The sequence below is a fragment of the Styela clava genome, chromosome 4, assembly GCF_964204865.1.
Source record: "Styela clava chromosome 4, kaStyClav1.hap1.2, whole genome shotgun sequence".
In the NCBI taxonomy this organism is placed as follows: domain Eukaryota; kingdom Metazoa; phylum Chordata; class Ascidiacea; order Stolidobranchia; family Styelidae; genus Styela; species Styela clava.
The window spans coordinates 9,060,997-9,086,822 of record NC_135253.1 but is presented as its reverse complement, the minus strand read 5'-3'; the positions used below and the strand labels follow the sequence as shown (position 1 = coordinate 9,086,822).

The following is a 25,826-nucleotide window of genomic DNA, read 5'->3' as shown; positions in this document are numbered from 1 at the left end:
AAAATAGAGCTGTGTATTGAAGATATAATGAAAAGGAAATTTCAGTTTCATCAATCTCACTGAGTCAATGGACTGTTTCTAATAAATAGTTGTCTGTATTTGAGTCAAACTGCACTAACACATTTTGCGTTATTTAGGATTGGGTCGCGAGTATTCATAAAACTCAGATTTGGGTCGCGCTCGAAAAAGTTTAAGAACCACTGTGCTATGAGGTTGAAAAAGATGAAATTCCAATCGATCCAGAAGGAGAAGTCGTTATTGGATCTGAATCTGCAGAAATTTTGAAATACAGGAGATCTGTTCTTGAGAATCCTCGGGATTTTACTAATTGGACTTATTTGTTACAACTTGTGAAGCCGGAGAAGAAGTCTCATATTTAAGCGATATCCTCTCTGTTATGGATACTGGAAAAAGTTTTCAGAAATGGAAAAGAACATACGAGCTCAAAGGAAGGAGGTTTGCGTGCTATACCTCTGAGTATTTATCTGTGGGTTCATATGATTACAATTACAAAGGACCTGACGCAGGGAAAGAAAAAGTCAAAATCACATTTAATCGAGCTGTTAAAGTATATATTGCTATGTTTGTCAAAGGTTACAAAGAATTTGTCCCGAACATCAAAGGTGATTTTGTCGTACCCAGAATTTGAAGAAATGTTGGAAGAAGTTTGAGATGATGCAGATGCCCTGGGAAAAAATAAAAATGCAGAAGATCAAGAAACGGAAGAGGTTGTGGATGATGACGCTCCTCCAGATGTAAAATCAAATGACAGAGGAAAACCTCCTAATGAAAAGTAATTGAAAGCTGTTAGTGAAGAGAAAAAAAAATGTTTGATAAAACTGAGGTATCTGTCACTAAGGTATTGGCATTTGAGGAAGGAATAAAGAGACCTTATTTTCATGTGAAAGCGTTGGAGCGAACACAGATCAAAAACTGGCGGGATTATTTGGAAACTGAAATCGGCCGTCAAGATAACACGAAGAGAGTTGTATTATTATTTGGAAGATGCCTTATACCTAGGGTTACCATATTTTTGTGACTTCAAAGCGGGACGCAAAAAGACAAATGACCCATTGGCTGTGATTTTGTAACTTTACATTTTCCGATTTTACTACATGGGCCTACATTTAAAGCCATCCCGACTGTCTTCGTTGATCATAGTGTCATCGAGAGTCCATGCGCATATTCTCTGTCCAAATATCCGGTTCAGTTCGAAAAATAGAGAAGACTTGCCGTTAACGATACAAATATTTCTAATTCAGATTTTTTATGTACAGCAAAAGGAATAACGAATAATGAAATAGCCTGTCGTTTTCAAGATTTTCCTCTACGTCCAAGCATGCTTTTCTGTAGATAAGACCGTCTTCAAAAAAACGTTGTTCAATGTCACATTCACGTAAACCTCAGAACGGGACCAATTAGTATTGATTTTACATGTTCATACGTTGGCTAACAATGTTAGCGGGAAACAACGAAACAAACAAAATAAAGTAAATAGGCTAGCCTGCGCTACACAGCGACAACAATAACATGTTAATTTGTAATATGCTGAATGGCTGAACGCAAAAGCGGGACTTTTGGCTGACTTGTCGGGACGGCGGGACAAAACGCTAAAAAGCAAATGTTTGTTTCTATATCCAGATATCAAGAAATATGTTTGGTTCCTTGTCAAGGTATCGAACAAAATTGATGTAGTCAGACAAGTGCTTAGGGATGCTATACAAGCCAATGTTGAAAAGCTTCAGTTATACAAAGATCTCATAGGTTTGGAGTTTTCTCACGGAATGGGGACTAAGTTATAGCTGCTTGTGACCTTAGAGAGTTATCGTTCAGATGTAGTGAAATTCCAATTTTCACAGTGGTGGTTGGAATATCTTGAAGATTTTGGAACTGACGCCAAAAGAATGAAAAAAGCTTATGACGATAATCAAAAGTTGTACATAAGTCATAAGAAGAGAATAGAATGTGTATCAGAATCTTCTGCTGATCAACCTGTTGCCAAGAAATCAAAAACAGAAGTTACGAGTCCAGTCAGTGGTGGGAATAAGATCATCACAATAGCCTCGGTCTTACTACTTACTGAATAGAGCGCGAAACAGCGCAGAAGGGAGGGAAAGAGCGCGAAACAGCGCAGAAGAGATGGAAAACATCAGACAGCATACAGTAGTAGGGAATGATCACGAGTTTATATCAGTAATCTTCAACATCTTTAAATAACCCAACATGAAGTAATATGAGCACACCCAAAGTGACTATAGTGACTTATAGTCACTTTGAGCCCACCAATCAAGGAAATTTTGGAACTCCAGAAGTATGTGCACCAAGATGGCGCACAACCTAAAGACAGTATGGATACCAGGTTAGGGTGCGTCATGAGGTATGTGCACCAAGATGACGCACAACCTGAACACAGTATGTGTACCAGGTTAGGGTGCGTCATGTTTGGTTATTTAAATATGTTGAAGATTACTGATATAAACTCGTGATCATTCCCTACCACTGTTAACTGTTTCCCATCGAATTGTTTAAAATTTCACGGACGCTAATAAATAATGGAAGAAAAATGTTTTCATCTCTTCTGCGCTGTTTAGCGCTCTTTCCCTCTCTTCTGCGCTGTTTCGCGCTCTATTCAGTAAGTAGTAAGACCCCAATAGCCTCAAAGAGACAATATTCTGCTAAGCCAACAACCAACCTCACTTACTCTAATCAGGTAACAGTTTCTGCACAGCCAAGTGGCGATCCAAGTTTATGCTATCGAAATTATTGGAATTATCAACAGAAACCAGAGGTGCATCAATATAATTATAGCCAGTCTCCTCAATATTCTCAGCAACTAAAAAACAACAATAAAAAATAGAAGACCAAACAGTAACCTGAAAAAAAACTCATCTTGCCTTATAAAGCAGTTTCAAATTGACATTTCATTGATAAGCAAAATATTAAATGATTTGATTTCATTCAGTTTTGATTTGAAATTGAAAGCGTGATTTTTTGAACTGGATTTCAGAATCAAGCGATAACAATATCGAGCCGACTGTTGGGCCTGACCCTACTCCTTGAAACTATGAACGCTGTAATTTTCCCACCAGTCATTGTTCTATTCAGTTTCATTTTCTTTCTTTATATGTTTGCCTGAAAATTAGGCTCCAAAAATATATACCGGTACTTTTTCATATTTAGGCCTTAGTTTTTATCCAGGAATTACCGAAACAAAAAGGTTTATTGCAATTATTATTTTGAATTTCTCAGTTTAAATGAGTCGTTTGATGATAATATCAGATAATATAACTGATGAAATAAATAGGAATCAGCCGATAAGATGATATCTTACGTAACTCAATATTTAGGATTAATTTGTGCTTTTCTCTAAATCATTGTTTTAAAATTTTTTGGTTTGGGGGATTATTTGGCAATAAATTGAAGTAGGCCCACAGAGGTGAGTGATACTTTACAAAACTCATTGTTTAGGATTAATTTTTGCTTTTCTTCAAACTATATTACGAATTTAGAAAAAGCCTCCAAAATTGTAATGCTGAGGCTTGTCTAACAAATTAATCCACACTCTTTAAAGCACCACTTCTCCTTGTTGCACTCTGCGTCCCTCTATGGATGTGTGTGTGATACTCTGATGAAGGTACTTTGATGAATTGAACTAAAATGTAAAATAAATTCAAATAAATAAATAAAAAATTATTGTGGTGTACTCATGATGACAATACCTTCTTTCAATGGACTTTGTATTATCCATCTTTTAAGGTGACAAATAATTGCACTCTTGCATTTTGATGGCTGTAACCAGTGGTGGGATTCAGCCGGTTCGCACCGGTTCTATGGAACCGTCTCACAGGATTTTATAAAAAAAGCGAACCGGTTAGCATAACTGGTTTATTTGCTAAAAAATATGACTTTTTGTTACAGAACCGGCTGACAAAAAATTTGAGTCCCACCACTGGCTGTAACAATACGGTTATCATATTATAATGTCATCAAACTAGTTCTGAATTTGTGACCTCCCTAAATACAATTTTGAATTTTCTCGGGCAACAGTTTTATCTATATATATTAATGATTGTTTATCATTTTGCTGAGAATAACACACACAAAAAAAACTGAAACCATTACTGTAGAATTGACTAAATAAGGTATTGAGAGTCTGTGCAATTTTCAACACTCAATAGTTTTTAAAACCCTAATTTTGGAAACCTCTCAATTTTTTGACCAGTTCATGTAGGCCTTCTATAACTTTGGAAATATAGGTATGCAAAATATCAGCAGTATTTTAGATGTAACTGCACACAGGTTATCACAATATCGAAGGTTTTTTCATTGCACAATTTTATTGCACAGAATTAGGATTGTAGCCTACAATAATATTCGATTCGAGAAAAATATTCGATTCGAATCAAAAACATATGCGATAGTGGACAGCCCTAGACGTGAGTTAACGGCGTGTCACATTGCGACTCAGGTTAAAGTATTGCGTTACACTTCCACAAAAAAATTTCTATAACATTTTATCTGACAAAGGTCAGACTTCCACAGTCAAAAGCAATGATTCCTCTAAATATGCCATTTTTTCTGAGATATTTGGCATTTTATCATGATTCACTTTATAATATATCAGATTCAATTTATAATTTTCTAATACCCATAACATATGCCCACAGTTATATTTAACAATTCTTGTTCCCGGAAATAGGAAGACTGATATTGATGTCGCAGCATAAGTTACGAAATAACATTTATTCAAGCATTAACTGGAGTTAGGTAAATTAAGTCTGACTGCAATGATATTAAATATCAAAATGAAACTACAAACCTACAAGGTTCATCATAAAAGCCCATTTTGTGGCTTACAATAAAATTGATATCGGTTATCGGTCACTAGTTGGCCGATAAAAAGTGATATCGGTCGAGCTCTAATTTCCCTGCACATTTGAGTTTTTAAAAAAAGAATCTGCGTCCCAGCGAACGACTAACATACCGGTCCCAGTGCAGGGTAATTAGAGATGGAGCAAGCGCTTAACTCGATGCGCCAACCGTGATGCCACGATAGATATTATTTTGATATTATAGAATTATTTTGAACTCGGTGGCGCCATGTTTCCACCAGTAAAATGCGTACATACAAATTTACCCATGGACATCAAGTCCATGCATCTGAAACATATATATGACCAACTAAATAAATCCGTAACGGATATTACCTCTCTAACATATCCTATCCATTTGCACCCGTGGACACTTTCAACCATTGGCATTCACACCTTGACATTTGAGCCCATGATGAGCATTTGCACCGACGTACATTTGTTTGTGAGCATCGTCACAACACAATATATGCATAAGTGAATGAGGTATAAATATAAACAACAAAGTGAAAAACACTTACACGCATTAACGGGCCACGCTGCGCTCAAAGCCAGTTTAAAATATCAAATAAATAAGCGATGTATACATTTTTACGTTGAACATGAACAAAACAGTAAAATAACCACGCAATTCAAAACAATCTAATGCATAGTATAGTATAAGTATATTTTGATTTTTCCGCAAAAAAATCATACACAAAAACACAAACAATGAACACACAGAAGATTGGAAAAATCGGAGGAACTGGCAAAACCTTTATAAAGGTTTAATACATGTAAATACACATGCGCCAGTTTACCCACATTCAACACACAAACATATATATATCAAAATAAAAAAAAGCAAAGACACGAACAGGTATCGTTCGGGCGTCAAACTTGTGTAACATAAACACTCGGTGGGTGCCAATTAATAAATACACTTTAATAGGATGGAATGCATAGCTATGGTATGTGTATCACAACAGTGCTTTGCCTACAAAAATATGGAATAAAAAACACTCGTTGACGTAAAATGGTGATGCTGTAGTTTAATTTCACTGCAAAATGCAGCGCACAATCGATGATTCATTAGGGTTGCATGCTACTAGTTGCGTCTATGAAATTCGAAATATACCGTTTAACGAGCTCCCGACATTCCTGATATTCCTTTTCCCGATATACCAAGTACAAATAGAACGACAACGATCAAATGTATTCCGTAGTGTTCAAATCTATGGCGCGTGCCGTGCTTGTGCTTGTTAGGGCTGGGAATTTCAGGGAAACACTTTAACCGTTAACCGTGTAAAACTAACCGGTTAACCGCAGCGTGGTGTTTTACGCAATAATTTGTAATTTAATTAAGTTTGTTACGTTACAATGGTTCCAAAGTATTTTCGCGTGATCTTATCGTATTTCGCGTATCGCTCGAAATTGTTCACGAATCGGGGTAGTTCCATGGATCGTTCTGCTACAAGAGTGGTTTGTACATGTGGAAGTATTTTAGTAAAACCCGACCCCGTTATTAAATGTCATTTATGCGACAAATTTTCAGTGCCCGATGTTCAGATTCTACTTTGAGATATCATAAAGTAGAACAGCATCAACTGCACACGTGTTGGATGACATTAAATATACGATTTTTCAATAAAATCGTGAATAATGTATCTCGACTTAAAACTGATTCTGAATTTATCATTGTCAAATTTTCATAATCAGCAATCTTAATACTTCAATTATATTTTTTTTCTCACAATTATTGGGTCCCTCGGCTCTCTCACTCTCGATACAGTTAGCGATATACTTTGAATTAAGTGCCACACGAGATAAATGTTAGATGACGTAATCATTTTTGAAGAAGTTGCACATTATAAAGACGATTTGTACCTAAGATGTAAGACGGTTAAAAAAATCGTAACCATTAACCATCTAAAATCGGTTAACCAATTAACCATTCCCAGCCCTAGTGCTTGTCTGTAGCCTCAGCTTTCTGTCAGTTTTCTAAAGTTCGTGATCTCAGAGCCATCGTCAGTTTAACTCGCATATCCCGCACCTTTTCCTTTACCATAATATAGTGCTGAAGTGCCTATAGCCTATATTGTAGCCTATGTCTGTAGGTGAAAGTATTATCAAGTTGCTTCATCTCTCAATTTTCTTTTTAGATATTGGTATTTTAGAGGGCGTGGGGGTGGTTTATTGAGACAGTTCTGCAGTCCATATGCAGTTAATACACGAACCAAAGTTATGTCGAAATTGAATGAACCTACATATCTGCTGATATGCACATGCTGGTATCGCTGAATACATGAATACGAGAATGGAAATAATGAACAATGAAACTTGAACAACTGGATCTTCCGTTCACATTGAGGTTGTTAGTTTTATTATTTTATTTTTCATAACTTGGAATGTGTGTGTTTATTGTTATTTATTAAGATATATAAACAGACATACCGTAAAAGCAGGTAACTTCGGATGATTTCACTATATTATGAACAATTTCTCCGCCGTTTATTGTTCAATTGAAGCCAAACTTGGAATATAATACATTGAAGCCTTTCTCCTCGCGATAAACTCGGTTTCATATCAATCAATACTTTTTTTCATTCAAATTATTGACTTTATTTGCCTGCCGATCTGTATTCCAAATGTTTATAACTTCGGATGGCCACTTTTCGCTCTGCGTCACTTCGTCGCGAGAGAGAAATGTCTGCGTGATCAGTGACGCGTGATAACGTCGCTGCGTAGAACTTACGACGCCGTGATTCGTTTTGCGTGTCGCACACTGACGTTCATCTATGACGGCCGTTTTTGTGATTAATAATTCTTCCGGGTCGGCGGACATCAAAGTTTTATATATCTGGTGTACCCGTGTGTTTACATCGGCAACAGCTCTTGAAGACAAGAAGGACTGATTTCAAAACCCAAATTAATTTTGTTCTGATTTAATCTTACGTGTTGGCTTTGATCTTACTTATCACCGTTTGTATACTATTAATCGTTCGAGTTTAAAGCGAACGGTGATATTATTATCGTCGCCGAGATGGAGATATTTATTAAGACGATGATTGATGTTGTTATGCTTTGCACCCGCGATTGTGCGAATACTGAATTTTTATTTATAATAATGATTGAATAAATCGGCCGTTATGCATTTATACTTGTCATAAGGCTTTTGGTCCTGATAGCGGGTCGGACACTAATTATAACTATTTCCCTCAAGTTTTAACTTTTTTTTTGAACAAAACAATACCCCAACGGTTATTATAGCTAAAACCGTTACCGACTAATTCACAATTTTATCTGCGGAATTTGCGAACTCAGCACTTTACTCGACGATTTTGACAGTGTCGCGCCATAATTATTACCGCTAAATGCTTCAAAATACAACGCATGTAATAATTTTGCCCAGCCCTATTCCTGACGTTTCGCAAAACTAAACCATTTATCTCTTGACTATTCTTAATTACATGAAAGTGCTATATCTTGCTATTATGATCGTTTCAATACGAAACAAAAATGAGACAACATGGGACAAATGAAAATAAAAAAACGGACGAATAAAATAAGTCGTGAAGGTAAAAATGGAAAACAATTTTTAATACAAAACAAAAATGAAACGAATGAAAATAATAAAAAAGAAAAATGGATGATGAATTACGGTAGGTAGTAAAAGTAAAAAAAATGAAAGTGGACAACAATATGGAACAGTGTAGCTTGTGGCCGTGTTGATAATTCAGATATAATGTATTCACAGGCAGATAGACATGAAACGGATAAAAACGCCAAAAACCTCCAATCTCCTGCTGTGTGCACCTGTGCAGAGTTTCATGCTCACCTGTGCAACATTCTACTCTTAATATATTATCATCGCCGATCGTAAAACCTTGTCATTGTGATAGTATAGATACGCGTATCTGGCTGTTCATCAGCCTTACGTATCAACAACATCTATACGGTCGAAGAATGCCGAAATGTTAACACACAAATTTAATGTGCATTAATCGGATTCACAATAAATAAACAGCATATGACCGGGGCTATAATTAAGTTTTTGTAGGATTTGGTGACGAGGATCAGGTAGGAGTTTTCACTTTATATTTAACTACACGTGGCGCCACATAGTCTGGCGTTCAAATGTCGCAGCGAGTTACGCACGAGCTACGCAATGTGACGTCGGCTTTAAATGGAGCGAAATTGAATCACGTTGTTGACGTCACGTTCAGCGTAAGCACCGTAACGTCGATATTTTAACGAAATTTTTAAATCAAAATAATATATTTTACTTGAATCTCGTACGACATCTCGTGATCACTGTAATTTTCCTTGTACATTGTGTATGCCCTCTAGCGATTGACGGTCTTTTAGTGAAGTTAGCGTCGATAGAAGTCGCTATTTTAGCCGCTCAAAAGCGAGGTGTCAATTTTTGGCAAAAAGGTGATTTTTTGTGTCAAAAAATAAATCCTATTAGGCGACTGAATATGATAAGAGATTAAGATATATAAGGACTCTCTATAGAAACTGCCAGAAGCAGAATATGACGTAATTTAGTCGAGATATAAACGATTGAAAATTTCATCCGAAGTTATAAACCATCCGAAGTTACCTGCGTTTACGGTACATCTGTACATTCTGTTCTGATAAATCAAGTCCGAGTCAACCATAAAAACATTGCAGTTAAGTATTTAGTAGATGTGTACAATATGAATTATTATAAACCGGTATATATACAGATGCAGATATTACAGTATTAGTGTATTACGGTACTGTATAATACCATATTTCACGAGGTTGAGACTTTTTCTCCTACATTGCACTGTAGCATAATATTCAGGACCATATTTTCTTGTTCGTGCTTAGTGATGAATCCATATCAGGTCTAAATATTGCTCCCTATGTGGAACAATATTCAAATATTTGAATTTACCTTCTGACTTAATTGTATGTCGTGATATATTGTATCTTAATAATAAAACCCAGGCTGAAATCATGCATTGCATGAGCTGTAAATTATCAGTTGCAAAGGTCAACTTTTTAATAGCTCATATCTGGCTATACCCAATTTAACAAATATTTGAGGAGTATGACCATCTACCTTTTCAGTTTTAGTTTGTGGTTTTTCTGACGATATATTTAATATCAGCTTCGATTGGACTTAGTTTGGCACCTTGAGATTTTGTGCAGTATTAATATTATATAGAATATTAGGCTATTCTGATACTAGGTCCCTTTAATTTCATTATTTGAAATAGCTTATGGTTTATTTCGGGAGGAGAAGTATTTGGTTAGATATATTACTGGCGTTATGGGATAAAATCATTTTATTTGATGGCTTTGACTGTTGTGTGAGGTTTCTATAACTATAACAACTCTTTATTGAAATTTGTATACCAGGAATGTGCTGCAGATGAATAATATTATATGAGAGTTTGCCTTACAGAGGCAATATATTAAATTCAGTTTTATGAGTATAATTTGTACAACCCTTTTAAAGTTAAAGTAAAATTTTTGATGCTGTGTAATTATAGGTCTAATCTAATCAGAATTAGTTAGTTATCAGAATTAAACTTGTTTGATAGGGATAGGGAATTTTGAATAGACCAAATTAAATTTTTTCATGTCCTGTTCACACAACTGTTTATTCATCTTTTGAAGTTTTCTCGTTACAAATACAACATCCATATTTGTGCTGTTGATTTCACACTTCACAATTTTTCAGGATATTGTCAGTGAATGATCATAAACCTCAAGCATATGCTGCTCTCTCAACATGATGCAATTTCTGAACTTGGACGCACTGAAAAGTTTGTTGATTTTGCATGCTGTGTATGTGGCTACATTTTCCTTGGAGACTCATGAAAGCTGCTCTCAAAAATGTGCTAAACAAGTTCTTACTCTGAGAGACATAAAATATGAAACCTGCATGAAGACTTGTCTAAATTCTTATGGTTATGATTGGCCCCTGAAAAATGAAGCAAATTGTGAGATGTCTGTAGAAGTGGATTCCTCACCTGCTTGTTCAGCAAGAAATATGCGTGTCTTGTCAAGCCCTGTTAATGTAACTGGGTATACTGCAGGTACAATCGCAAAGCGTGAATTCATTGTTGTTGTCTGGACACCATGTCCATATGGCATTGATGATGTTAATGGCTATGAAGTGAAATTGCTTGAAAAAAACATGTTTGGATATGAATTTTGCAAAAAAGTTGTTTTGAGTAGAAAGCTTAATTCAAGTGAGATTAAAAAAGATATCAGTGTGATGTTTGATGATCAAGAATTAGATTATGGAGCAAATTATGAAATATCTGTTGAAGGTTTGCCAAAAACCGTTCATCGACATCACGCATACATCACTTACACATCTATGACATGTGCTGAGTTGAATGGCATAGGAAGTTGTGAATGTGGTCTGGAAGGATTTGACTCTCCTCCGGGTGTTGATGCTCATGTTGAAGGGTATCATGTCAATGTACTATTGACAGTTCTGAACAAATGTTTCAAGGTATATAAGTACCAGCTTTCCTTGCTATACTCTGGAAATCATACAGAGGCTTTGGCGACATTCGATCTTGTTCCACAACATAATGCTTCCAAGTTGGAGCATACATTTCACTCTGTTTATCCTACTGATACGAGTTCAGGAAGTCTTATGTTTTTGCAATATCATGCCTTTTCAAAAGATGGTAGCAGCAAAGTAAGCTGCCGCACAGAGTTTTCTGTATCTGAATGGATTCCGAAGGTGTTTTATATTTCTGCTGAGAAAAATACTATTAATGTAACATGGAAATGTGCTCCAGAAAATTTTAATATTACAAAATATGAAATTCAATTGAATTGGTATGGATTACACTCTAATTCTCAAATAAAGTACCGAACTATTCATCCTGTAAACAAACATTGCTTCAGTCCCTATTATATATCAAAGGTGTTGTTATCTGTTAGGCCCGGTATATATAGCACTCAAGTGAGAGAATGGAGACCTTCATCCGTATTTTATCTTCCTCCAAAATGGAGCCCCTTGTCACGTACTATTTCTGTTGACTTCAAAGAGGAGAAAAATTTCATGAATGAAAATGATTTAGTAATATCCGCTTCTATTGTGTTTCCCTTAATAATAATAATATTCCTTGTTTTGGGCATTCTTTTCTTAATGAGAAAAGGATACTGCAAAAAAATACACCATAACTTGCCATTTGCTGTCGATCGCTTCTCTGGACCAGAAGAAACATTTCATCATGTTAGCAAGTCTGTATGGTTGGTGTGGCAAGCTGACTACTCTAATTCTGCAATAGGCAATTTACATGCGGAGAATATCAGACATCTAGCAACATTTTTGGCTAATCATTGTGGATTAAATGTGCTACTTGATCAATTTGAGATATCTTCATCTATGGGCTATTCTGCCTGGATACAGGAAAAGTATCAAACAGCAGATATTACTATATTTGTGTGCCCGCATCGTTCTATCTTCGAGCCTGAGCCTCTGCATACCAATAGAATCGGAAACTTTTCAGCCGTTTTTAGGTTTTATGAGGCTTCATTACTAAGAGATGAGAATTTATCTAAATTCGCTACTGTTCTCCTTCCATATTCAAAAACCGACGCTTGTCGTGCATCTAAATTACTGCTTAAGACCACAAGTGTATTTCGACTGATGGATGAAATTGAAAGCTTATACTTTTTTATTCAAGGTTGCGCCAAAGTTACTAGATTGGGTAGATATGTAGTAAAATACATCAATGATATTGACTATACACAGACTTCAGAAGGAGTAGCGTTGAAAAACGGGATTGATAATATTTTAAAACTATTCAACAGTGGTGAGAATGACATATTGCCTGCAACATCTCAAAATATACCTAATGCAAGTATTCCAGAAGATTCCACAACACCTCTTATAAAAGATGTTGAGTCAAATGTTATAGATGTTGTTAGCCCATCTAGTACAAGTGAAAATCAATTTTTGAACAAAACTCGCCGTTTTAAACCTTGCCCTCCACCTCCAGTATTGGATGATGAGGACGCAGACGAATCTGTCTTTTTGATAAATACTAATGAATTATTAAGTCTGCAGCCACTTACTAATGAAGCAATTGAACCGGTCACCTGCGAAACTTACTGCTCATTGTTTGCCCCTTCTCCCCCATTAGCATGAATTATGAATAGTTTGCTTATAGAATTATTTTAATTTTGATTACTCCAATTCAATTATGCTGCAAAATAACACATACCGTATATATATCCACCATTCATTTTTTTTGACACTTGAATTGAATTTTTTTTGTACTTACTTGAAACACATGTTTGGCTTCACAATAGAATACTCGATTACTAATTTCGTGTGAAGACTATTGGTGCTAATATGTTGACATTGCAGATCATGCCCGGGCTCCAATATAGCTATTGTGTTGGGAGGATGAACTAAATTTTACATTTTTGTTGTATTGCTGTGCAGTAACAACCAGCGCTTTCTTGCCATGAATTTTTCTTGATTTCCACTGTTTCTTCATGTTATGATGTCTGAATATATTGTATATTTTGTTTACTATTCCCAGCACACTAATTATACATTCATGAACATTAGAAATATTGGATTAGAAGTGCTGGATTTTTTTACTTATTACTAGGACAAAATACCATACCGTTCGTGACTTGTTCTGATTGAATGATATACACTTCTATTATGTTTGGTTTGGTAGCTTACACAGGTTCATAAGTTCAAATATTTTACTCATTTTACCGGAACAAATGTTCTGTCTAACTTGCTATTTCAGATATTTGTAGTACATCGCAATATTTCAGTTGGATCAACTGCCAACAATGCTTTTTTGGTCTGCAATATGAGTGATTTTTATCAATGCGCAGCATTATTCAGTATTTCTGCTTTCGTGCGGTATCGAAATTGCATTATGTAGCATTTTCGATCCATGTTTCTTTACTACATCTCCAATTGCACTTTTGCCTAACCTGCTATGATGATATATAGAATTACCTAGTATTATTTGTGAAACATTTTTTGAAATATTTTGTTAATAATGTAGCACAATTTCTTGGTTAGTAAGTATTGAATTCCAAACCTTTATTTTTTGGAATTGTTACTTGTGTTTTTCTTTCAATGGTGTATATTGAATATTAATTTTTTATGTAACCTGTGCATTCATTACTAAAAGATTTGAGGTATTTGAGCAATCAAGAAGCTTTTTGCTGATAATTCATTAAACTATGTAAACAATATTCAGTTATTTATAGCAATTCATATGCAAAAAAAATAGTTTATCCAAAAATAACTAGAGATGCGATGATTGCCATAATTTGATGATTTTCGAGCATTCTTTCATTAATTTTCTGGAATTGTAGACTTCCTTTTGCAATTGTTTTTGATTTTGAATAGTCTGTAATTCATATTAAACTTTATTTGAAATCTTGAATATGTCAAGTTCTGTTAATACTGAAATACTTTTCCTCTAGCCTGCCAGATTCCTATTCATTTAGTTTCAATATTAAATATGGTACAAAATTATTATCATTATCTGATATTTATTATATGTGCATGTTATTAGCTGAGTACGTTTCTAGTCTTATGCCATTTATGTGATTTGTATACCTTTATTGTGCTTCTGTTCATATATTTTAGTTTAGTTAGACCATACTTCAACATTCATACCCAACTTTTTTATGTCAAATAAATAGTATTGATTGGTACAAAAATTGTTTGGTCTCAAACTAACACTATATTTCATATCTTCCTAATTTCTTTTGACACATTTTATCACACTCCTATGGCTGGATGGTTTGATTCATTCAGTCAATTTAACTGACAAACATTGAAATTAATTATAAATTCACCTATAATATCTGGTATTGTAATGTCAGTGAATTAGTTTTGATTGGTTTGGGAAAGTGTCTTTTATCATCTTATCAAATTTATACATCATTTGCTACTCCCATAATCAAAATCAGACTATTATACCAATGAATGCCTCCCACCCTTTAATTTCTCCAATACAATGTAATAAATGTCCAATTTTATTGTCTGAGTATTTGGTGGTTTTCTAATAAAGTACCAATAAATACCATATCTTTTCCATCATATATTTTTCATGAAAACTGCACACTACATTTGAATAACAAATGTTTGTATCTGTGATTATACTTGATAAAGCAAAAACATTGCCAATTTCATTCTTCATCATGTTGGCGCAATTTGTGTAACTCACCTTGCTAATTTAAGTCTTAAAATTGTGTATGGTCATGAGATACACTTATTGGCTAGCTTAGAACAATCCCTCAATGGGAACTACCACTTGAATATGTAGCTATATTTCTTCCTCTTATAAAATTCTGCCTCTCCACTTGCCAATGAGATGAAGTATTTGCCAAGTATTTAACTGTGTTATATAGAGTATTTATACCTTGCCTGTGCTCCAGTGTAAAAATTTGGCTCAGATACCGTGTTTCTGTTGTCATGTGTTATATAAAGTGCTATTGTTGCAATATTTATTTATTTGTTATCTGCCACATCATGTTGCCTATAAATGATTACTGATTTTGCTGCTTGTGTGGTATTGCATAGCTTTTTTTTTCTATGTTTTTCCAATGTTTTGTTTTTATTTCCAGATATACATATCATTTATATTAAATGTTATTATAGTTGAAATATGCTGTAATCTATTTTGCTTTAAATTTAAATCAAGACCATGACATAGAATCATAATCAGAACTTTGGAGGTTCTTAATTAACGAGTTAAATGGTATCACTAAATTAAATAATCTGGCTTTAAATTAGCATTGTTCAGGTAAAATATTTGATGTGGATATTTTGCAATCTTATGTTGCCTAAATTGAATTTCAAATACAGAGAAACCAAGAAAAAACCAAGGTCGCTTGAAACATATTCTAGGGAGAATATAACTTATGTGCAAGCGTCCTAGATTACTGATGCTTTTGAGTACAATCATACACAAACAAAGTTCAAGTGTTAAATACATTTTCATCATTTTTGTGGAGGTGATCAAGAACTTTATAGATTCTGTTTTTTGTTGTGGGTCAACTTCTACGACAAACCGGCTTGTTTGCGTCACTGTATGCTACGTGCAAGTTGTTTCAATCTATTTTAGTTCTGATCATTTTCCCATGGTACGTACCTATTGATGATATTCAACCTTATCTTGTTTTTACCACCCAAAAGGAATCTTGAGGACTGTTTACTTCATTATCAAAAATACGGTTCCTTTTGATATTGTCAAATATTGTTTTGTGATATATGTTCTCATTAGTATGTGATATTGTTTTCTTCTTTCATATTCTAAATTTCACTCCTTCACTTGTCTGGCCGGATATGTGCTGTATTTATTACCTTTCCGACCACACTAATATTGTATGGGATGTATACGTTTATAATAAATCTGTTTTAATGACTGACAATGAATGAATGGCAATGAATCCTAATTGACTTAAAAATAGAACCAAGCCAGTTATGAAACTCAGATATATTGCGCCCCGTTTTGTGTGAATTTTTTTTCATTATGGCTATTTTTTCGAGATTTGATAATGTCGCATTTGGAGAGATGTAGATAATATGATTCTTTTGTCAGTACTACGTATCATTTGGACTTATGTAATGTTGAATATTTCCTAGATATCGATGCGCGTTTTGCAAGAATACATTCCTGCGGTTTATTTTCAGCTTTCGATTTATTTGTTTCATTCTTTGTCTACGGTTTCGTTGTATTAGCGTGTTTTGTAAATATTGCTCTAATCTGTTATTCTGATTTGGCCGCAGGGTAATGGCCTAAGCTCAATCTGCCAAGCACACGCAGCGTTTCATGGAATCCGGAATCTCCGGAATCACATTAAATTTATAAAAAGTGTACAACTGTTTGGAAATTCATTTCTTACGATCTAACTTTGCATCATATCTAAAGCGTCATATGTTTTCGATTGCAAAACTCAAGTTGTCAATTATTACGTCACCTATAGAATTGAAAAGGTGGGATGCTGACGTGACTTAGTGGCAATCGCTCGGTACTCTGTTACGCAATACAACATCGGTGAAGACCTAACGAGGCAATGAATATCTCGATATGATCGCTCCACGGCAAAAAAAGATTTTCAGTTATCATCGTCAGTATAATTATCTTTTAAAACATTCTTGATCAGATTAAAGAGGTCTATTTTTAGCGATGCCAATACAATTACCGATATCACAAAGTGACCGATATTGCCGTTCCAGCGCGATTCTTGATATGTAGCCGGTATACAGTCCTTCATCAATCAAAGATCCCGCCAAGCGCGCGCTTGTTATATTCGCTTGATCCGATCAGTATCTGTTCCATTCCAAATATTCTTGGTAGTTGTTGAAAACACGACGAGCGGGTGCGCACGACTCCAAAATTCCTGCCAAACAATTGAATTTATTTTAATTCCCCAACCAACAGTTTAAATGTCCTTTAACCCTTTCCATGCGATTTTTATTAAATAATCGTATTTGCTACGCCGATTTTATGCATTTGTACCCCCACAACTAATCGATCGACTAACGAAAAACTAATGATCCTTTGCTGCCCACTGATGGCTCGTTGGAAAGCTTATTTAAAAAGCTTGAAATTGGCGATTAAAAATAAAAGTTTTAAAAGTGGTGGTCTGAGTCACAAACCGGATAGAAAAAAGGCATTTTTTTTCTTGGGAGTTGAAACTTCAAACCGTGATAAAAAATAGAAATATTCGCTAAATCCTTTACTGTTACCGCTTCGTGGTTGGCAAACAATAGCATAATATTGCTGTAGCAATTTCGTGATCAAACTCAAAATACTTTGGTAGATGAAAGGGATAATATGTCTTCTATTACCACCCAAAAAAACACCGAAATTTGCACAAATTTCAAAATCACTCCCTCGTTCCGTCGCAAATAAAATTCCCGTCGTAAACGAAAGCGAGATTTATCGTCGCTTATGTTAATCTCGAAGAAGACTTCTTATCAATAAACTAAAACCCGGAAAAACTAGACCAACAGTTGCGACCGATTGCTAAATAAAACAGTGGAGTACATCAACGTACCCGCCGCAATCTGGCGACTTTTGTTGTTGGTAGTGGTACATATACGTGCCCAACGCACGGAAAGGGTTTATGTGTCCACTAACTTGTTATTGTACAATCTACTAATCTGACTCTAAAATTAAAAAAAAATAATATCAGTTACGTTCTCGAGCTGGAATGGATGTTAATTTGATTTAGATATATATAATAGGAAGGAGTAAGAACCATAAGAATGTCTCTACATGTTTTATTGTATTTATTACATGTTTTGATGTGAAACAGTCGGAGTAATAATTGTAATATATCTTTCACACAAGTTGGAATTTATTGCAGGTTGTAAATGTACGATTTTATCAATTTGAGATGAATTCAAGTAATAATGGATCAATGAATCAAAATTGTACCTTAGATAGTAGGATTGTCTGGATGATAACAACTTGCTATAAACAGTTATTACGATCTCTTACGACGGCTGTTCCATAGATTTTTGCGTTATCGGTGATAATTCATGGTAAGGGAGCATTAAAATTTCAGGTCTCAAAAGCTTCTTAGATTTTTAGTGATTGCAACATAGGGTAATTCTTTTAATAACACGGTCCGTATTGATTGGGTGCTCAAATAGCAATAAGAAAACCATAATGTATAAATATAAAGGCGAAATATAGGCACAATAAATAGGCGAGAAAATGGGCACTTCATTTGGTGAGAATTGGGCGCTTTCTAAATTTGCCTTGTAGGCTATATAATTTATTGATTACGTAACCTGTCATTCATCAGGTCATGAGTCTTGTGTTATCACACTAGTATATATTAATTTTGGTAATTTATTCTGTTTCACTGTTTCACTGTTATAGTCAACAATCAGTAATTATAGTCAACAATTTTTCGCACCCGCACTCTGACGGCTCTCAGACTGTTTCGGAGGTATAACTCTATTACTTCTCTGTGGTTGATCACGAGTTCGTTGTATAATAACAGTAGCCTCTTTCTGTATCGCTGTTTTAGCTCTAGCCGTAGTTGGCTGCTCGACTGGGCTCCTTGCTCTGTGGTTGCTCGTTAACAGCTTCACTTTTCCCATATGAGAAAGCTTTTCGGGATTTAATTTGGTCATCCTTACCGGTGACCCTGGGGGTGAAATACTTACGGTTGGACACACCTTTTGGACGACTGCTGGAAGGGTCATTGGGGCGGTAACGAGGATAAGTTGATTATTCTTGGCTTTCGTGGTATGGGGTATGGCGCCCAAGACCTTCAGAAGAAGTTGAACGCTCCTCAAAAATTTTTTTTTCAAATTCTTCCGGCGAAACACACATTTCATATTACTCGCTTAAAATCACCTCTCTCTTTTTATCTTAAACCATTCGTTTTCACGGAGCAGGATTTTGCTCCGGCTCAATTATTGTGAAACAATTCACATGATAAAAACCATGTAAAACAAGATACAACATGTCTATCGCTAATAATCACATGCGATATCAAATATTTGAATTTATCCGTTAATTTGTTACAACATTAAAATAACACTAATAAGATTCGCAGATCCTTCGAGAGGCGTAACTTATAAGCGATTAACTAAAATCTGTCGGCGGCTATAAACTTAATAACATAGTGGTTTTCAGTCACGGTTTCGCGGCACCTCGGGGTTTCTCCAATACAGTCGAATGCAGCCGTTTCCAACCGGCGGGTAATTGTAATTTCCCGTTTGTAGAGAATTGATGGGGGTCCAATGGGGAACAAAGGAGATCGTGAAATATTATACACAGTAAACACCATAAATTAATTTATGGAAACCATAATATATATCTGACAGCAAGCGGCAAAAGATGCCAATACCCCCATAAGAACTTCTAGTGAAACTTCTTGTAAGCGTGTTGTTACACAGATGTATAATTTTACGGAGGCGCAACACCCTGGGCTGTTAATCAAAACAGTGCATCGAAACCCATTTTCTATTACCACGAGCTTTTCCAAGCGCTGATACCTTGAACTGTAGAGCAAAAACTATGAACAGACTGGGGGTCTTGATTTCTATGCCCAATGAAACAAAATCTTTTCCAAATTGTATTAAAGGCTTTAGTATGTGTGGAATGAACACCCTGTGATTGGGGGTGGGTGGGTAATTAAGAAAAAAAGGTTGAGAACCGCTGGTCTTTGGGTTTCTCAAGTTTGTTAATTGCACGGAGGTTCCCGAGCCTTTCATTATGAATGTTTCGTAGAGATTCCGTTCCGCCAAAAAAGTTCAGAACCACTGAGACAACGATTTCGTTTTCGCTAGAACGCCCTAGTATCACTGAATCAGAATGTGGTTGTCTGAACCAAAGTATCTTCGACCTAAACTTGAGATAGCCAACAGAATATATATAATATGATTGATTCTTGCGTTATCTCACTACTGAAAAGCAATTATTTGCAACACCAAAATCTTTTATCAATAATTTTTTTTAAATCAGTTCGGCAACTAGAATATTTATAGACTTAGGAGAACACTTCGAAGGCTGTGGCGGCCATTAGTTCAGCTTCCTGTGCGAAGATGGCAGTGAACGCCGTACACAGTGTCTCCAGTACTCTCCCATATAATGATATACAACTTTAATTTAAATTCTCATAATTTCATGTCCCACTTGTGCCATTTTAGCACATTTGCCATACATTGCTGCACTCGTCCCGTTGCTATGAGTTAGGGTATTGCAGGGAAAATGAGTAAGGTCAGTATCATATAAAGAGATTTCATGCTGTATTCCGGGTTAGGATAGATATAATACTTTGGCATGAGGTTGAATTATTCATATTAAGTGAGATTAATACAATTGGTACGAGCGGGACAAGTGTGATATTAATGGGACACGAGATTTGTAAGACACCCTATTTTATGAGCAAGTTACCGAGAAGGATACAATTTTTTTGCCAATATCATTACAAAGGGTGTGAAAAACCAGGAACTATACTTTTGTCAATCAGAACCATTTTCTGCACTGCAAATTTATTCTAACACTCATCATCAAGTATTCATTACACCGACTTTAATCTCAGAATAGCAATACATTCACGCATAAGCAATATGCTCTCACATAATTAAGGTTCTGTATTATAACAACCAGTCAAGACCAATTATCATTAAAAGCGTTTGTCAAGTGAATCTCGGCGAATGTACAGGCTATACGCTATGATGTGTACATGTCAAAGTTGTATATATATAAAATATCAAAGTATAAATTTCAGCTACATGGATGGATATTGTGTTCGTCGACTGACTTCTCTTCTCGATGGAGAATACAGAAGGTAATTATCAACAAATTAAAACATTTTTCGTTTTGCTTTCAAACTTTCAGTCAATAACTATATCGACAAGGATATATTTTCGTAAATTGTCCGTCCAAAATCCTTCTTTTATATCCATAATTTAGGACGATTTCCCAGCACTCGAAAATACGACTTCTTCTTCTGTTTCTGCCGGCGTAGCTGGAAAAGGAAATTTGCAGTTGTAAAAACACCAGTAAAAATGAAACTTCACCTGCGTACGGATAATGTAAAATGATTATTTTATTATCCAATTATAATTCAAGTTTATCCACTTGCAATTGTGAAGAAACATAGAACGATCACGAGTGCGTCGCATTCAAAAGTGATGATGAAATAGGATCACAGTAACTCCTCCAAAAATGGAATATGTATATTACTCGAAAATGCAAGTATAGGATACACTCAAACAGACCCAAATAAATTTGATTTCGTATTCGCTCAAACTTGCTCAAATGGATGTAGCCATATTTTGATATTTGACACATGCGCAATACAAATTCGATTATTTTTTTCTATTTCCGCGCTGGGAACCATATTTAATGTACCATTGACGGATCTTGTGATGATGGCATATAAGCCAGCTCCAATTTTGAGTTACCGGTATACTCCAGGTGGATAGTTGATTTATGTACAACACATCGGCGCAATTATGCCATGGTCCGCCGAAGGGTTGACATGCGAGTCTTAGTTATAGTTGTAAAAAAAAACAATGAATAAATTTTTCAAGTTATTCATAAACAATTTATATCCCACCAGTACTACAAAAACAAAAATATGTTTGAATAAAATCAGTCGTTTTATTCCAATTACATACAAATTTGGGCTGGACTCCAGACCCGGAAGTCCAATTTCATTTCTTAACTCACTATTCTGCATGAGCTCTTTAATAATTACTTCGATTGTATTGGTCCATTTCTGCATCAAAATCGCCACCTTTGTCTTTCGTATGTCGAAGCTTCCACCGAGCATGAAATCTGCTTCCAACTGGTTTGATTTGTTTCCAAATCCATTCCGGGGCCTCCGAGTATAGAAAAGGGTTAAGCATGCTGTTTATCGGAATCAATATAGTACCCACAGGCACATAGACTTGTTTCGAGATTTCAAAACCTGAAATTATATGGTGATTATATTAGCAATTACAGGGATGTTCAGATACTATATTAATACCAGAATTCGTAATAATCCCCGTTTTTGTCGAATGGTACAGGTTTCATAAGCATACCATTTTCCATACTGGAAATTTATCAGTTACTGAGACTTGCATCAACATTGACTGGTGGGCAAAACAAAATCATAATTTTAAATGATTTCAATAGCTCTTAATTTTAGAATAGTTAGTGAAACAGGTGATACAATTGCAATTACCCAAGTTGAGGGATAATTTTTTTCACTTGCATTGGAAGAAAATGAATCTCGTTTTGACGACACCCAGCGTTGTTCGTATTGGACTGATATCGTCCGAGAATTAGTTTCAAAAAACAAACTTTCATATTTTATGATTGTATGAATACCTGAAACCTGTAGGAATGACATAATACATATGGGCATCCAACATACAAAATCGGTTGCTACGATTCGTGTAATTTTCTTCTGCAAAACTACACAGCGTTCCACAGTTGATGCTTTATGAACTTTAGATGATGTCGCTTTCCTGTTAAGCAGAGATAATCAACATTAAAAAGGATAATGTATATGTAAGAAACCGTTGGTTAGAAATAATTATGATTTCACATTGTATATAACATTTCAAAATTGTGTATTATTAACTTTGACCCGTTATTTAACGGTAAATTTATGGCCAATTTCGTCCCTAATTCATGTGAGCAAATACTTATATATATATAAACGGTGTATTTTTTCACCGTGTTAAAATCCAATAATGAAATAACTGCCAATTGATAATTTTAATTTTTTCATTGAAATCGCGCTCAAATTACTGATATTAGTAAGAAATTACTGTATTTGTAGTTGAATTATACTTTGGTATTTTTGCAACGAGGAATCATATTTCCTCATAATGTTTTGTAACTTTTGGTGTTCATTTATATTAGCAGTTGGTTGTTTTGATTTCAGCTTATGTTACCTGTATATAACGATGTATGCTGCGAAGATAAAGAAGAGTGAGAAGAAGTTGATGAGTATGTTTACGAGTGAGTATCCCCATGCTGCATCTTCCTCAGGAGCCGGAAAGAAGTTTGGGAGACAGACTCCATGAGATGAATAATACCCAAATCGTCTCTTCGGAATATAATCGGGGTTTAAGTCATACATTAATTTTTCCAGCAATTGCCAACTCCCGATCCCACTAAATAATAATAATTCAAGGTTTAAAAGATCACTCAATACCGAAATATGTTTATAAAAAGTGTACAACTGTTTGGAAATTCATTTCTTACGATCTAACTTTGCATCATATCTAAAGCGTCATATGTTTTCGATTGCAAAACTCAAGTTGTCAATTATTAGAGGTCTATTTTTAGCGATGCCAATACAATTACCGATATCACAAAGTGACCGATATTGCCGTTCCAGCGCGATTCTTGATATGTAGTCGGTATACAGTCCTTCATCAATCAAAGATCCCGCCAAGCGCGCGCTTGTTGTATTCGCTTGATCCGATCCGTATCTGTTCCATTCCAAATATTCTTGGTAGTTGTTGAAAACACGACGAGCGGGTGCGCACGACTCCAAAATTCCTGCCAAATAATTGAATTTATTTTAATTCCCCAACCACAGTTTAAATGTCCTTTAACTCTTTCCATGCGATTTTTATTAAATAATCGTATTTGCTACGCCGATTTTATGCATTTGTACCCCCACAACTAATCGATCGACTAACGAAAAACTAATGATCCTCTGCTGCCCACTGACGGCTCGTTGGAAAGCTTATTTAAAAAGCTTGCAATTGGCGATTAAAAATGAAAGTTTTTTTAAAAGTGGTGGTCTGAGTCACAAACCGGATAGAAAAAAGGCATTTTTTTCTTGGGAGTTGAAACTTCAAACCGTGATAAAAAATAGAAATATTCGCTAAATCCTTTACTGTCACCGCTTCGTGGTTGGCAAACAATAGCATAATATTGCTGTAGCAATTTCGTGATCAAACTCAAAATACTTTGGTAGATGAAAGGAATAATATGTCTTCTATTACCACCCAAAAAAACACCGAAATTTGCACAAATTTCAAAATCACTCCCTCGTTCCGTCGCAAATAAAATTCCCGTCGTAAACGAAAGCGAGATTTATCGTCGCTTATGTTCATCTCGAAGAAGACTTCTTATCAATATACTAAAACCCGGAAAAACTAGCCCAACAGTTGCGACCGATTGCTAAATAAAACAGTGGAGTACATCAACGTACCCGCCGCAATCTGGCGACTTTTGTCGTTGGTACGTATACGTGCCCAACGCACGGAAAGGGTTTATGTGTCCACTAACTTGTTATTGTACAATCTACTAATCTGACTCTGAAATTAAAAAAAAATAATATCAGTTACGTTCTCGAACTGGAATGGATGTTAATTTGATTTAGATATATATAATAGGATGGAGTAAGAACCATAAGAATGTCTCTACATGTTTTATTGTATTTATTACATGTTTTGATGTGAAACAGTCGGAGTAATAATTGTAATATATCTTCCACACAAGTTGGAATTTATTGCAGGTTGTAAATGTACGATTTTATCAAATTGAGATGAATTCAAGTAAAAATGGATCAATGAATCAAAATTGTACCTTAGATAGTAGGATTGTCTGGATGATAACAACTTGCTATAAACAGTTATTACGATCTCTTACGACGGCTGTTCCATAGATTTTTGCGTTATCGGTGATAATTCATGGAAAGGGAGCATTAAAATTTCAGGTCTCAAAAGCTTCTTAGATTTTTAGTGATTGCAACATAGGGTAATTCTTTTAATAACACGGTCCGTATTGATTGGGTGCTCAAATAGCAATAAGAAAACCATAATGAATAAATATAAAGGCGAAATATAGGCACAATAAATAGGCGAGAAAATGGGCACTTCATTTGGTGAGAATTGGGCGCTTCCTAAATTTGCCTTGTAGGCTATATAATTTATTGATTACGTAACCTGTCATTCATCAGGTCATGAGTCTTGTGTTATCACACTAGTATATATTAATTTTGGTAATTTATTCTGTTTCACTGATTATAGTCAACAATCAGTAATTATAGTCAACAATTTTTTCGCACCCGCACTCTGACGGCTCTCTGACTGTTTCGGAGGTATAACTCTATTACTTCTCTGTGGTTGATCACGAGTTCGTTGTATAATAACAGTAGCCTCTTGCTGTATCGCTGTTTCAGCTCTAGCCGTAGTTGGCTGCTCGACTGGGCTCCTTGCTCTGTCACGTGTCAGTGGTTGCTCGTTAACAGCTTCACTTTTCCCATATGAGAAAGCTTTTCGGGATTTAATTTGGTCATCCTTACGGGTGACCCTGGAGGTGAAATACGTACGGTTGGACACACCTTTTGGACGACTGCTTGAGGGGTCATTGGGGCGGTAACGAGGATAAGTTGATGATTCTTGGCTTTCATGGTATGGGGTATGGCGCCCAAGACTTTCAGAAGAAGTTGAACGCTCAAAATTTTTTTTTTTCAAATTCTTCCGGCGAAACA

The 25,826-nt window shown here is 35.4% G+C and overlaps 2 protein-coding genes across 2 annotated transcripts; one reads left to right on the top strand and one right to left on the bottom strand.

Annotated features, from left to right (window-relative positions):
• Positions 1–6,990: 6,990 nt before the first annotated feature.
• On the top strand, positions 6,991–16,283 carry LOC120325796 (uncharacterized). Its single transcript, XM_039391962.2, has 2 exons — positions 6,991–7,221; positions 10,570–16,283. Exon 2 carries the CDS (start codon positions 10,621–10,623, stop codon positions 13,003–13,005), a length of 2,385 nt encoding a protein of 794 aa, XP_039247896.2. The 5' UTR covers positions 6,991–7,221; positions 10,570–10,620; the 3' UTR covers positions 13,006–16,283.
• A 4,600-nt stretch (positions 16,284–20,883) lies between these two features.
• LOC144421961 (G-protein coupled receptor GRL101-like) lies at positions 20,884–23,456 on the bottom strand. Its single transcript, XM_078111599.1, has 4 exons — positions 23,269–23,456; positions 22,697–22,836; positions 22,080–22,292; positions 20,884–21,344 (listed from the first exon to the last, which is right to left on the bottom strand). The coding sequence occupies exons 1-4, from the start codon at positions 23,454–23,456 to the stop codon at positions 21,286–21,288; spliced, it is 600 nt and encodes a 199-aa protein (XP_077967725.1). The 3' UTR covers positions 20,884–21,285.
• Between the last annotated feature and the right edge of the window lie 2,370 nt (positions 23,457–25,826).

Coding starts and splice junctions, on each gene's coding strand:
- LOC120325796 (XM_039391962.2), top strand. CDS start 10,621: ATGATGCAATTTCTGAACTTGGACGCACTGAAAAGTTTGTTGATTTTG.
- LOC144421961 (XM_078111599.1), bottom strand. CDS start 23,456: ATGTATGACTTAAACCCCGATTATATTCCGAAGAGACGATTTGGGTAT. Junction 22,293..22,696: donor GTCATTCCTACAGGTTTCAG/GTATTCATACAA, acceptor ATATAATTTCAG/GTTTTGAAATCTCGAAACAA. Junction 21,345..22,079: donor AATGGACCAATACAATCGAA/GTAATTATTAAA, acceptor TTCCTTTTCCAG/CTACGCCGGCAGAAACAGAA.